Source organism: Gavia stellata, chromosome 7 (genome assembly GCF_030936135.1).
Source record: "Gavia stellata isolate bGavSte3 chromosome 7, bGavSte3.hap2, whole genome shotgun sequence".
Classification (NCBI taxonomy): domain Eukaryota; kingdom Metazoa; phylum Chordata; class Aves; order Gaviiformes; family Gaviidae; genus Gavia; species Gavia stellata.
In genome coordinates, this window is record NC_082600.1 from 44,352,492 (window position 1) to 44,367,384 (window position 14,893).

General features: G+C 50.9%; 1 protein-coding gene across 5 annotated transcripts in view; it reads right to left on the reverse strand.

Annotated features, from left to right (window-relative positions):
• Positions 1-6,807: 6,807 nt before the first annotated feature.
• AMBRA1 (autophagy and beclin 1 regulator 1) overlaps positions 6,808-14,893 on the reverse strand; it is a 124,820-nt gene continuing 116,734 nt past the window's right edge. For all 5 annotated transcript variants that reach the window (XM_059819261.1, XM_059819260.1, XM_059819259.1 and 2 more), the window contains one exon: positions 6,808-8,398. In XM_059819261.1, coding sequence (XP_059675244.1) covers positions 7,908-8,398 — 491 coding nt within the window. In that variant the 3' untranslated portion in view covers positions 6,808-7,907. The remainder of the gene's footprint in view (positions 8,399-14,893) is intronic.

Below are 14,893 nucleotides of genomic sequence, written 5' to 3' on the forward strand. Positions count from 1 at the left end.
GTATTATGTCAAATACCTTACAGGAGCCTAAGCATATTATGCCGACGCAGCTACCTTTGTCAACCAAATCTGAGGTCTCATCAAAAAACAATGCTGGGTTTAGCCATCCTCAGCGCCTCCAGAGCAGAGCCCTCTCTGGGGCTTCTCCTGGGTCACTGCACCCCAAGTGCTGCCAACCACTCAGCCTGGGGCTGCAGCTCTGCGGGGAGCAGCCCAAGCCCCCCTAACCCAAGGGTGCCACTTGCCTGCGGCAGCAGAGCCGGTGGCACCACAGACGAGCTCGCGTGACTTTGAAATAAAGGCAGCCCAGTGCAGGATCCTCACCCCCACCCACCCTGCAAGCGGCCACGGGAGATGGAGCCGGCTGGGAAAGGCTGGGTGCAGGGCAGCACCTTGCTCTGCGAGTAGTGGAGTGGGGAAAGAGGTTACTGCTGCCTCTGCACGCTCAGCTCTCCTCCTCCTCCTCCTCGCAGGCTGCGCCCCATGGCCCAGGCACTCCCTGTGCGTTATAAAACCACCTTGTCCTTCCCAGTGCCACTTGTCATTGCTGGTCACACCAGGTCCCACAGCCCAAAAGCTGCTGTTTCGCGGCTGTGCTTGGCAATGCAGCAGGGCCAGCCTCAATCCCTCCCTAAATAATTGTTTTAATTAGCGTTTGCTTTGATGTAGGTGATTAGCAGGGGGCTGCTGGCAGGGATTCCTTGGGAACTTTTGCAATGGGCAGACAGATAAGTGCAGCCCTCCGTACTGCTGTAGCACTTAAACGCTTTAATACCAGCCTCCCCCGTTGCTGCCAGTCAGTCTTCATTAGCCCCTTTGAGCCTTTTCCAATTTTGCCCGTGGCAGAAGCGGGGCTGGCAGCAGTGGGATGGAGTTTGCGGCACCTGCCCAGGCACAGAGCACAGGTGGGGAACCCCACAGGTGGGTGCCCACCTTGGTGGGGGTACAGCCCTGCATGGCAGGATCGAGCAAATCCAGGGGTAAGGACCCCCAGGGAAAGGGCAGAGCCATGGCCACAGCACCTTGGGGAGGTTTGACAAGGACCCGGGGGAAGGAGGGAAGCTGGGTTTGGATACCAGCCAGCAAAGAGTGACAGAGCCCAGCAAAGGGCTCTGGCTTTCAGCAGTGCCTGGTCAGCAGCCAGCAACCACCACCCCGATAACGGGAACTCGCTCGTCCTCCCCCTCCAAAGCCTGCCGTGAAAACAAATAATCTGCAAATTAAAGTTCCCCTGCGATAGGGTGGCAGTGCCCCGCGCTGTGCCGGAGGAGGGAGTGGAGCCCATCTGCCATCAGAGCCAGCCCCTGATCCTATCGGGGTATTACTGCATTATTGAACTGGGCATTGAGGGATGGGCTTTAATAGCTATGATGGTATCAGGGGTCCAGCATTCGACTCCAGGAAGGGCCACGACTTCGCATGCTTGCCCTGCTGTGAGGCAGCAGTTGCATGCCACAAAATTCTTGAGAATAAAAATATTTTCATCTCTGCACCAAATTAACCCAGGTTCATGCACAAAAGCCATCCGTGGGGAGCATCAACCTGTGTTTGCCGAGCACCAGCGTTTCAAAGAGCCCAGGAGAGCACCCTCGCCCTTGGGCACCTGTACCTCAGTTCACAGAGACAGGTTCCTGGGAGAGCCCCAGCAGCACAGGGCTGCTCTCGGGGGAGCACAGTGAGAGCCCCTGCCCAGGCACCCTCCTCTTTGCCTGGAAATCACCCCAGCAGCTGCCGGCGCAGAGCAGCTCCTAAGCCCACCACCACACACAGTTGCATGGACGCATGGGAAGGAGCCAGACCTGGGTCCTGGCTCTGCTCCCCCATGCTCTGGGCAGGGGCATTCCCGGCAGGGCAGAGGCAGGACAGCAGTGTGCCATTTTAGAGCACGTCTCCAACGCCAGGCAACCTGATCTGGCCTCAAAGAAAAAGGAGAACACACCAGTATAAGGCAGAGCTTGGTACAGACACTCCATGTCTGTTGGTAAGGGATGCTGGAGCTCACTTAAGACGTAGCAGTGAGCACGGGAGAGCACAAGCCCCACGGCCACGCTTGTGCCCGGCCCATTGCACATTAGGAACTGTCAGATGAACCCCTATTGCTCCCTTTCCCCTCTTCTCCCTTCCCCCGATTTACTCACAACAGAGCAGCTACAGAGCCCCCCCCCCCCCCCCCCCCCCCCATCCTGGTCTCCCATTTTCTCCCAGGTGTTTCTCCCTGGACTGCAAAGAGCAGTGCAGACACAAGGACAGCATTTGTTGTGTGTGCCAAGCAACGCTCAAAGTGACAGGCACCTAACCTGGAGCTCTGCTGGTCTGCCATTTGCAAGGCACAGAGAAAGGGTGTACCCATGGCACCCACGTGGGTGGGAATACTGTCCTGGGCATGTAGCTGAACCTAATAAATAGAAAGGACCGAGCCTACATTACCATGTCATCTCATGTTTTCGCACACCTTGCACAGCATCTGCTACCTACCCCAGCCTCTGTAAAGCTGGCGTTAGGAGCCCAGAGGGTAAAGGTGGAGGGCCAGGGAGCTTCAGGTGTTTCCTGGGCTTGGAAAGAGCAGGGACTCCAGAGTCCAATTCCACCAGGCAAGCTGGAGCTGGGCTGGATGCAAGGACAGAAAGAGAAACCTCAGTGGCTGCCAAAACCCACGTGCCAGCCCGGAGCTCACCATCCTGCCGGCCACAGCCGAAGCGAAGGCTCAGTGGGGCAGCAGAGCCCAGCTGCACCTCTCCACACACGTGCTGCTCCAGCTTCAGCAACGGGTCCTCCTGGAGAGCTCGGTGTCTGGCTGCCTCTTCCAGCGGCGGCATTTGCTCCCTGCTGAGCTCACATCTCCCATCGCTCACACCGTGCCTGTCCCAGGTCGATGGAGCCCTGCCCATGCAGCGCTTGGGGCCCCCAGTCCCTCCCACCTGGCAGCACCGAGCTGGAGGAGCCTGGCCCAAATCAGCAGGTAAACCCTGGCACGGAGAGTGGATGCTTGGAGGGCGATCAAGAGCATGTTGGTTTTTGTATGGGAGGCAGAGGGGAAGCTTCACGGTGCTCTCTCTGGGATGCCAGCTCCTGGCTGGGAGGGAGCTGATGCCTGGTGCCGGCGTCCCGGGGAGGACAGCTTGATCCCCGCCAGCTCCTACCGGTGCTGCGTGCCAGCAACAACCGCTTGAAAGGCAAAACAAACAGGAGCCGAGGGAGCTAACCGAGAACAGATGAGAGGCGCTTCTGTTCAAGACGCTGTGGGGAAACAAATCCCCGCGCTCGCCGAGTGCACGGAGAGGGCTGTAACAAGCCCCCGCCTATTACCATGGCGGGAGCCACGCAGCGGCAGCAGGGCAGGGAGGAGAGAGGCCTCTGCTCCCAGGGGCGAGGAGAAAGGGGCATCGGCATTAATTGGCTGGCAGAGGGTGGCAGCTGGAAATGAAAGGCTGCCGTCCCCCTCGTGTGCCAAGGGCCCCCTCCACGCAGAGGCAGCACCAGCATGACATTTACGTGCTGCACACCGAGATCCCAATTAGAGGCCGATGGCTCACATGCTGCACGCTTTAATTAATTGCCTTTTCCTGTTGGAGAACAGCTTCTCTGACAGATTGGGACCGAGCAGAGAGGGCAGCTGCTCCCCGGCCAGCAGCCCCAGCAGTGGGCAGAGGGGCCGGCTATGGGGCTCAGCTTCGGCAGCGGTAACGCTGGGGGAAGAGAGACTCCCCGTGCACCCAGCTGCGACCCCGTCCCTGCCCTCTCCTTCCTGCCCAGCACAGCTCCTGGCCATCACATAGCGCTGGGGTCCCAGCACCACCCAGCTACAGGGTCACCCCACAGACACCCCACACCAGCCACATGTGGGTATGGTGTGGGACTTCCGTGGGGAGTCAGCTGGAGGTGCTGGGGATAAAGCAACAGGCCAGCAAAGGAGAGCGGGCAGAAAACACAGGACTCACGGCGACAAGTGGGTCTCGCCACTTGGCTGTACCATCTGCCAGGGCTTCAGCAAGCCGCCGTGGGATCCCAGGCCTCCCCTCCAGGCAGTGCTCACCGGCTGGTCTGGTCCCAGGCCCAGGGGTGCCGTAGCATTCACCGGCTGCAGCAGTGCAGTGCAGGTTAGCGCTGTGAAGGATTCATACAAAATCCCCCGTCCAGCACAGCAGCTCCAACCATTACCTCCTCCTGCTGCCCCAGGCTTCTGGCACCTTCTCTCTTCCTAGCTAACCTAAATAATTTTGTATCTTCAGCTGTTCCCCTCCTCTTCCAGCTCATTAGAGCTTTTAGAGTACACTGGCTCCCACCCAACCTGACCAACACACCATTAACCCCCTTCCACACCAAGAATTGGCAGTTACTTTTGACTCCAATTCCCACCCTGAACAGCTTCCATCTCCAGGAGGACTCTACCCCTCACCCTTGAGGTGACTAAGTTTCTTTAATAGCCTCTTGTGAGGGACTTTATCAAAAGCCTTTTGAAAGCTAAATAAAATTCTCTGCACTGTATTTCCCCTTTCCCCAGAATTTTGTTAGCACATTTAAAGGCTCCTGACAGGCTAAGGCTGAGAAAAGCTTTTGGTTTTTAAGATTACTTCCTGCTCCTAAGCAGCAAAGCTCTCATTTTGCCTCCTAAATTGGGCCAGCAAGCATGCACAGCTCTGGTTTGGTTTCCTCAGGCAGCTCTTGTTGAATTTCCATGTTGCTGCTGGCATGGCGTTTGCCTCAGCGCTGCGTTATCACACTGCAGTGAGCAGGTAAGCTATGAGGTTTGGGGAAGGAGCCCCGTGCCACTGCTGCGCTCGTCCTGGATGCAGGCAACCCCACCGCCTCCTGTTCTGTGCGGGGCTCCGTGCCTCAGGTCATCATGTGGACTCAGGGGCATTGCTCGAGGGTACAGGTCAGCTCAGCCCTGCCCAAACCAACCATGGAAGACTGCTGGGCCAGAACAGGGTAGTCCAAGGCAGAGAGAGAGTTTTGTTCCACAAGAAGCATAGAAGGCGTAAGAAATAAATTGCATTGGAGGGGAAAAGTGAGCCCATGGCATTAAGTGTGCTCAATTTTCCCTCCTGTCCCCCCTCTTCCCACCCACCCACCTCCCTCCATCAGGTCTCAGGCAGGCACAGAAACTGAGCTTGGCAGATTCTAGGTCTGAAACTCAAGAAAAAGTATTGTGCTCTCTACCTACAAGCTCACCACCGAGAGCACCTGCTTAGTTGTGCGGCCACAGCAGGTCATCTACAAAGCATGTCCAAGGCAGCATCTGAAGATTAAGCCCACCTACACCGACCCTGCCCACTATTCCTGCTTAAAGCCTGTATGAACACGGGAGTCAAGCTGCAGCTATTCCCAGCCTTTGGCCCAGAGCTACAAAGCAGGTTAGGAGAAACATCAAAGCCGCCTGCTCTGATCAGGCCTCCATCCTTACCTCATCTAGAAGGGTTTCCCCTACAAGTCTCAAATGAAAAGCTGCTTTGGAGCTTCAGAGATGTCCCAAGTTGACGTCAAAGACAGCAGCTGTGGTTTGCTCTTGCTCCCACCGGAGCTCACTGCCCGCTCTGCCATCGTCTCCAGTGGGGACAGGTCTGGACTAAGGGGAAGTCCTCAGCAGAGCAGGCTTCAGGTGTCTGCACAGCAGCCAGGCCAGAGTGCCCAGCAATGGTGCACGCCAGGGCTTTGAGAATCTGCCAACACTAGTGCGAGACATCCCAAAAGACCCTTCTTCAACCACGATGGAAATTTTTCTGTAGGTAGTTTGGCTCTGGCTATGGAAATGGACATCTGTAAATGCTCTGCAACACATCTACCAAGAAGGAGCCTCACGACTCTTCCAGGAATTGTGCAGGGAGAGGGAAGAGGAGATGCCAGGCTGAGCTGAAGCAGAAGCAGGTTTTTTTCCAGGCTCTGTTTTTCTTTGTTTTCAAGCAGAGCAGTAAACAGCTCTGCCTAGACCTGCACCGCCCTGTCTGCCCAAGTCTTCAGCTGAGACATAGCTCCTCCGGCTCCCAAGTGCCAGCACATCCTCAGGCCACCCCACACTGAGGCAATACAGGGATGCATGAAACCCTCCTCACCACACAAGGGAATCCCGTTTTTCAGGCTGCTCTGCTGTCAGATCAGGGATGTGGTTGGCTCAGGGCAGGTTTTAGAGCCTCATTAACACTCCGCAATGAGGCCTGGCAGCAGCTGATTTGATTTAAGGTTCATTTCCAGGCTGTGATTTAAGAGAAGATTTGCTTAATGTTCTCTAACAGACTCTTCTGACTGGGAGCTTGACTGCTGCCTAATGACAGCCTTATTTATTGTAGTATCTTTGCAGCGCAGAGTCTAGAGGAGCCGGGCAGGAGCACGGCAGCTGCCGGCAGGTGCTCAGACAGCCGGGGAAGCATCCCTCACTGCAGAGTGGGAACACTGGGGCACGCATTCCTTTATCCAGAACAGCCAGATGCTGCACCCCTTTTCTGCTTTGAGGTCAGCAAGACAGACCACCCTCTGCTTGCCTAAGATAGACAGTGCTGCATCTTGACATACCTTTTTAAGCGGGATAGGAGAAACGCTCCTCTTTCTCCCTACTGCAGTACTTGAATGATGGGAAACGCAGAAGTGCCTGCTCATCTCCAGACGGGTTAAAAGGCGATTTGCAGTCAATTTGCTCCTCCCTGTTGCCCAGTCTTGGGCTTCCAACTCAAAGGCTGAGCGTGCTTTCCTCCTGGGAAGGGAGTGGTCATCATCTGACATTAGTAAGCTACCTTGAGCTTCTGAGCTGGATGTACCTATCCCAAGACCGAACACAGAGACAACCATCACACAAATGAAGACAGTAGGTCAAGCAAGGGTTTGTCATATTTTAATGACATTGATCTTTGGTGTTTCCCTCGTTAGCACTCACGCTCTCCCGTCCTTCCTCCACAAGCCTGCTAGGGATGGAGAGTTACAAACGAAAAGGAAAATCACATTTGAGACTAAAAACAAAATATCGGAGCCTTGACTTCTTCACTAGAAACTACATGTACAAGGTCAAGATTTCACATGCAACACCTTACATCACAGACCCATACCTCACACCCTGGCCTGGAGCTGAAAGACATTTCCTGCCCCCTGCCAAGGAGGTGCAGCTCAGTCCTGGCACTGGGATGGCTCATTCATGTTAATATTGGCACAGCTTAGAACATCCTTGTGTGAACTGCATGCTGACTAGACAGCAGTAGCCCCTGTCCCTCTACCCATCTATACAGCAGCTCTGCTTAGGTTCCTGCCAAGTACTAAACTAACTCTCTAAAAAGGAAAGATTCCCCGCCTGTGAGCAGATCCTGAGCCATGCAGGTTTTGGCAAAGCCCAGTTCTTCCCAGAAAAGACCACAGCGCAGGCAGGACGGGTCTCAGAACACCACACTCTGAGGGGGGAGCAGTGCTGTGCCACGGAGCGGGACTCTGGCCTGGAAGACTCCTCCACTCCAGCAATCGAGCTGGAGCATCACGCCCAGGTTTGCCCACCAGGACTGCCTCTCTCCAGAAAGATGCTGCAGGCCCCCTTCCCTTTCTTCACTCTACTGATCAGCCCCTGGGCATAAAAGGGCAGGAAAGAGGAAAGGAAAGAAGCTTTACAAAGGATGACACTGACTGAATTGCAGGGTTAGGGCTGAGCTCAGGGGATCCCATGGGGCTTCAAAATCTGCATGATGGGCAGCCAGTATGGTTCATATTCCTGTTAACTCTTCAGCAGTGGGAATGTTGGAAGTTAAGCACGCTTTCTTCCCCATGGCTTCCCTTGCAGTCCTTATCCCTTCCCACTCACCCAGGACAGAGAAGCCCTCTGAACCACTAGCATCCTGTCAGAGCCACGTGTCCCTACTCTTCCAGCTCCCGGCCAACTGTGAGGTACAGGTCTCTGCTGAGCAGTACAAGGGTAGCACCAACACACGACTCAATCTCTACCTGTTCCGCGACTCCCCACTGGTGCTGTCATTACTATAGAAGTTGGTACTGTCAGGAAGATGGTTATTATTAGTTAGGTCACTGTATTCAATTGGTCCCTCAGTGTCCATGGAGGACTGGGCCTGCTCTGGCAGGTCCAGATCACCAGCGCTCTGTCCTTCACTCCCGCTAGAGGCTGTCCGCGGGCTCAGGCCATGCTCTGACAGCTGCATAGACTCTGAAAGGATCCGTCCCTCCAGCTCAGCTGCCAGCTGCTGTGAGGTGGACTGCTGTGCTGATGTGCCCTCAGCTCCAGTGGACTCTGCGCCAGTCTGAGAGCTGCGGTGGATCCGGTGGCTCACAATGATGTTGTTGCCAAAGCCGCCCATAGATGCCATGGTGGTGCTCTGCTCCCGCTGGACCACGGCAGTCATGCCACCTTCTGCCATCAGCCTTTGGATCCTGCTCAGGGCATCCTCCCCACTGGCCCCATATTCTGGACCTTCACCTGCAAGAGAAAGCAGAAGCAACTTCGGTGTGCAAGGCAAACTACAACACAGAGAGAAAGCATGCTGGGTAGATGCATCACGCAGTGCGCACATGCTGGGACAGAAGATGGGTTTTGCTCCAGACGGAGCCCAACATTTTATTTCCGTAACTTCCAGTAAAATGCCAAACAAAGGCACTGAACTCTGTCAAGAAAATCTTGGCCACTCCCACAGGCATCCCTCACAGACTTGCATGTCCCAGTCTTGGAGAAGCAGCTCTTATCTAGCCATACAGGTGGGGAAAAAAGAGGAGTCAAAGAGGCAGTGTGTTTTCTCACAGCTGCAGAGACAGTCCTGCCAGTCCCATCAGGGCGGGAAGAAAAAAAAAAAAGAAAAAACTCAGTTTGCACTGCAATAAACCAAACATTTCACCATAATGTTAAAGACACCTGTGGCCTTTCCTACTTCACCTGTTTGAGAACACCCCAGGCAGATGACATGATGGCAATCTCCTCAGTATCAGGGAGGACATAGGCAGCTGGCCAAGAGCAGACAGCAGCTATAGAACACAGTCTGTGCTTCCACATCACCTATTATCAAGGAAAGATCAAGTGTGTAGGCTCCTGCTCCCCTTGACCGGTATCTTTTGAGGAATGCAAAAACATTTCTTAAGATCTAGAGTCTTTGCCTACTCTATCTCCGAGTCAGGCTGTACTGAGCCCTGAGGGAACCATCGTCAGATGCCTCGGTTGCTGAAGATTACTTTTGAAGAACAAAATCTCACAAAAAAAATAGTCCACGTAGGAGATTAAATCCCCACGGCAGAAAGTCCAGCCCAGTTCTGTTTCCCAGCATCCTCCTTCTGCTACAAACCCTACCCAGACCGTTTGGGGAAAACCATCTGTAATCATAAACTGCTAGAATCATTCCACAGTGGGATCCAGACGATTCTTATTAAAGAGATAAATCTCACTCCCAGCTCCATGAGGCTATCACAGCGCTGATTAGAGGAGAGGAGAAAGCCATGAGCTCTCCTGGCACCAAGAAAATGAACACAAATGTCAACAAGGCTAGATGTAGGCAGGAGTTAAAACACAATAAAAACCAAAATGCCACACTGACTAGGAAGACAAAACCACTTGTGGCTGCGGGATGGAGATCATGTATCCAACATGAGAACTGGGGTATTCAGCACAGACTACCATCATGCCACTGTAGAGGTATTTTTTTTTAAAAAAGGCAAGATAGTTAAAGCTGTTAACGTGTTGTGCAGTTAGTCAGCAACAGCTTATTCCCTTTCCTCAGTGGTATTTGCACCAAACACCACCAGCTTCCTCCACCATAGGGTATGGCTAATTTCATCTTCAAGCAAGTCTGCTGACATACTGCCCTGCGGTAGAAATACTATGGACAAATTTATACTAAGAGCAAATTTAATTTTCACAAGTAGAATAAGTCCCTTTCTACTAGGAATATAGTAAGCCTGCTATATCCACTATACATACAGCAATTACACAGCTCCTTGGTTAGAGCATCAGTGAGACCACAGAGACACCAGTAACCACATAGGAATCTGGAGCAGAGCCTAGAGGAGTGGGCAAGAATACCCCCTGGGCAGAGCCTGACCCACAACGCGAGCAGAGAAATCCTGTTCAGGATGTGGCTGATGCGCGAACTAGGAACCTGGCTGACCAGCATGAAGACTGAGAACAGAGGCAGCTATTAGACTGGAAACTCTGGTGTGAAAAACACGTGTGCCAGGGGATATTGAAGCATTAATCATGAGCAGAAGTAAGTGGAAGGTTTCAGAAGCATGGTTCTGGATTCAGTCATTGCTTCCTTCTGAGGCCATAGTTGTAAGCACTTTATTACCAACCATCTGGCTGAGCCAGAGAGGAAGCTTGAGAAAGCCAAGATGTGCAACCTGGCTTAGAGACATGGCAGCCAGCCCTGTCTACGCAAGTCCTGAAACAGCAGGTACTGTGCTCTTGACAGATCACTTACTATAAAGTAGCCCAATACAGAAGCATTGGAACAGCGAACCAGCAAGGATTCCCAGCCAATGCTCCTCAGCACTTCAAACATGTGCTTCACCAGAGGAGCCCATGCAGGCAGGGTACGCCACAGCACCCCCTTGTCTTTCCTGCCCCTTAATTACCATGTGCCATGGCTGAATTTCCAGTTGAGGCAGCTGCTTGGTCAGAAAACAGGCAAGGGCTGATGCGACAGTAGAAATCAGCAAGTCATGAGCCTTCAGATTACAGGCACAGAGATACAGCAGTGTGGGAAATTCCAGAAAGACAGCCCATCAAGGGCCAGAAGTCAGCCTCACCATTCAAGCAGCCAACAAGCACCTCTGCTTTGGAGGCTGTCCTCCCTTTTCCCCCCTCAGGTTTCCACAATGACTTCGGCTGACTGGTTCAGAGCAAAGCTTCCTGCGCGATTTGCCTTGAGCTGAGCTGCTGCACAGCCCGTTTCTACTGCCTGGTGACTCCCACACACGTTCTTTTACCAGGCTGCCAATGCAGACTACATTAGTACTGAGCGAGTGAAACAAGCTAACTTCCATTTGGTGGAGGTTCAGAGTGCGCACGCAGGGACTTACCCAAAACAACAGCAATGCCGTAAACCCCACATCTCAGATTGCTAGAAGTTTCAACTCGCTGCAGTGGGCAAGCCCCATTCCCTGCACCACCAGCTGAACAAAACCAGGACAGAGACAAACCCCATACTCATGACACTTTTTTCAGACTCCAAAGGGTTTAGGCGTATCCAGAGGATGAACCTGAGCTTGTGCAGGAATAGACCCAGTGACAGCACATCTAATTCTCCATATGGAGAAGGCAATTCCTCTTCTCTCATTTTATGCTCAAAACTACATTCTGATCTCCCAGGGTCTGTAAAATCCTTTATGTTAAGCTCTCATTCTTCTAAGCCTACCTTCTAGGGTCAGAAAAATAGAAAAACCTCACAGAGCACTACAGACAAGATCTATAAAACTGAGCTAACCAGCTCCAGCTCCAGCGGGTGAAGTACCAGTGTAGGCATAACACCTGCCAATTCGTCCTCCACCTAGGCTGTCCCTGTATCAGAATCCATCACAGAGCAGGAAGCAATCTTGAGACGCAGCCTCCATCTTTTTCTGGACAGGGATACAAGTTCTGTGCCTGACAGGACAGAAAAGTATCACCCGTGGTTCCCTTCCGCAATACAAGTATTAGTGCTGTGTCCACAGTGCTGTATTCCTACAAACCTTTTCTACTCTAACCGAAGTGACCTTTCCAGAGGTCCAAAACCCCATATATCCCAAACACAGACATAAAACATTGCTCTTGAGTTATTATCCCGAAGACCAGGGGATTTCTGTCCATCTAGCTGACTGGCTTCAACATTTAACAAATACTCCCTAGCTAATGTATCTGTCTTTAGAAGTCCTCTGCCACACTACTCCAGCAATACAAGAGTTTGACACAGAAGACTACAAAGGCGAAACATCTGGCAAACTTTCAACAGAGCTGGGCATAAGGCAGGAGCATTTCCACTCTTAAATGAAGTGGTCTCTGAAGTACTTACAGAGTAAAACTTGTTTATCTCGGGCACGGACGGCACATACCTGGTAAAGAGCAAAGCCCACAGAAGCAAGGATGAAATCAGGCTCCTCTGTGGCTATGCGATATGCTGACACCGCTCTTGAATTTGTGCCTATTTTCAGCTTTCCGCTGTCTAAAACCAGCAGTAGTTAGTAGCCATGCTTGCAAACAAAGCTTCAAAATTAGAACTAAGAGTAAGCACTGCAGAGATATCTAAGTCTTCAGAGAACATGGAATAATAGCTGTGAGGTGTAAGCTGACCCACTAATTCAGATGCTCAAAGATAAAATTATCAGCATTTTTAAATGAATTCACTCCTTGCAGAAGAATAGGAAAGGGAGGGTCACAGCGCAGCATAACCAGCTATGAATAATCACATCTCCCTTAGTGCCAGAAGAAATACTACCAGTTACTTTTCTTCCCAAGCAAGCTCAAAAGCATGTTCACACTTCCTTTCTGAGGTAGCTAATCCAAACAACTCCACAGAACTCAGAAAAGACACAACTGCTTTGACTTGTAACAAATTTCTTAGCAATATCTCACCTTGGTGATTTGTATGCGTGAAACTTATTTTTGTAATGAGAGTTTAAAAGTAGCCCCCATAATTTAATCTCAAGAGAGCCAGGTACTTGGAGTAGCTCACACTGTAAAGGCTTGCGTAGTACATGCTTCTAGAACCTGATTCTATTTTTTAGGTACTGCTTTTCAGAGGGCTTTAAAGAGAAACCAAAATTTGCAGTTCTATAGGACATATGACGCACATTTTACAGATGGACGGGCAGATGAAAGGCTAAGGGATCTACCCACGTTTCTACTTGGAGAATGAGAGGCAGATCTGGAAGCTGATCCCTGGCGTCCTGGTTCCCATTTCCACACTAATCGCAAAAAAATCACATCGCATAGGACAACAGCATTGCAAGAATGTGTTCAGCTAACGTAAACCAACATGCTTCTTTTTAGCATTCGTGAGGCTCGGCTGGGGACAGGGTATTCCTGCCCATGCAGCCCCCCGACACACGTTCCTAATGTCTCAGATGAAATAAGTTACATGACATGCAGGCATGCTGATTCTGCTTATACATGCTCTTAGGCATCCTCAGGATGCTTTGCTTACACCAGGAAAGTTTCACTTGCATGTGCCGTCTTTTCACTACTAACAGTTTGAACAGACTGAATCCCACAAACCCAAGCCTTCATTTTACAACTCTTTTCCCTCTCAAAAGTATCTGCTGCAACCTCTGAAAGCAGTCGGACATGACGAAAATTTGGACTGGCTGGTGAGAAACACTTCAACCGAATAGGTTAAAAACTGTATATGCCATGACAGCAGTCGATATGTTGCTCCCCCAGAGACAGGCAAAGTAGCCGTCCGCTGACAGCAATTCTTCCGATGGCTACAATTTCAGCAGTTCACAACATGTGCCTACCTGCACAATGAGGACGGAGCTAGCTTTTGACTTTTAAGCCCCAAAGACAATGTAGATGATAGGAATTAAGATGACAATTGCTTTTCAGTTATTTCCGTCAAGTTTTTTTTTTTTTTGAGTGTGGGTTATTTTTTTCTTTTTAAACAACTGGATTACCTGAAAGATGTATTGATATACTGCCAATAGCCAGGGAACAGCACGGGCACACAATCAAACAAGCGTCCTGCAGCTCTGCAAAGGTCCCTTTCCCTCAACCTGCAGCACCTTTTGCACTGTCGCAGTCCCTGACAGTTACTGCCACAGTCCCTGACAGTTACTGCCACTTGCACCCTACTCCACAGATCCAGCAGCCTGAACAAGTGGCAGCCACAGCCTGACCCACTCTGGACTGGGAATTGCAATTTCTAAAGGTTAAAGCTTTGGGCCATTAAATCTCTTTAGGAATTTCTGTTGGTTTTTAAGTGAGATTTATTTGCCAGTTGAATACAGATCCATCCCCCATCATGCCTGTCCATTTGCAAGGGAAACCATAGTTAAACTCCCAACAGATTGTTTCTAATTAAGATTGCCTCAAAGTTACAACTCCATCACTATTTCCACTGTGTCTGTCAGCTTAAAAGAAAGTAGGAGACAGCTGAAATACTGTTTTAGGGATTTCTTGGTACCTCTACTAGTTTTCTCTCAACTCTAACTTCCTTTGGTTTATGTGTGGCTTGGGAGCAGAGTTCACACGGCAGCTATCAACTGCTGCACAACAAAAAGATACAGACATTAGAGGGATTTGCTTCTAATAAAGTCATCATATACTCATTCCTCCAAAGGAGGTAGAAAGATAATCAGAACAGCAAAGTCCCCGCAGAGCTTTGCATGAGAAAAGGAAACTATTTATACCCGCACGGAGCTTAATTAGATTTCTGATGCAATTCTGCATACTTTTTTTTTGTACAGTAAGCACATATCTGCAAGAAATGCCCTGAGCCAGAATTCCCCACAACAGCGGGGCTGACAGAACATAGGACAGAAACCCACTCTTGGAGGTAGCACTAGCCCTTCTTTTTCTTTCTTTTTTTCTTTTGAAACATTCAAGGGGGTTGTTTTGGTTTTTTCCCTCGTGATGAGGTGATAACTAAAACACTTTCCTTTACATTACTCAGAATCACATCTGATTTATCCATCCTGCTGCTGATAATACTGCTAAGCCTTTATATAGTGATTTACATCTTCAAAGCCCCATACAAAACACTAATTAATCTTCACAGCCCCTGGTGTACTGTACTATGGGAAGATTTATTCCCATTTGGTAGGTGATTAATAATTTGCCCTAGGTCACACACCAAGTTAGTGGTAGCACATTTTTTCCTTTGTGTCCCTGACATCTAGATCCCGCTATTAGGAAACACTGTTTCCCTTTCAACAGACAAAGAGTTATGGTAGATACAGTGGGCAAATTAACCATCAGAAAAGCAGCACAGCGTCTAATCTAGCCTGCCTGAACACA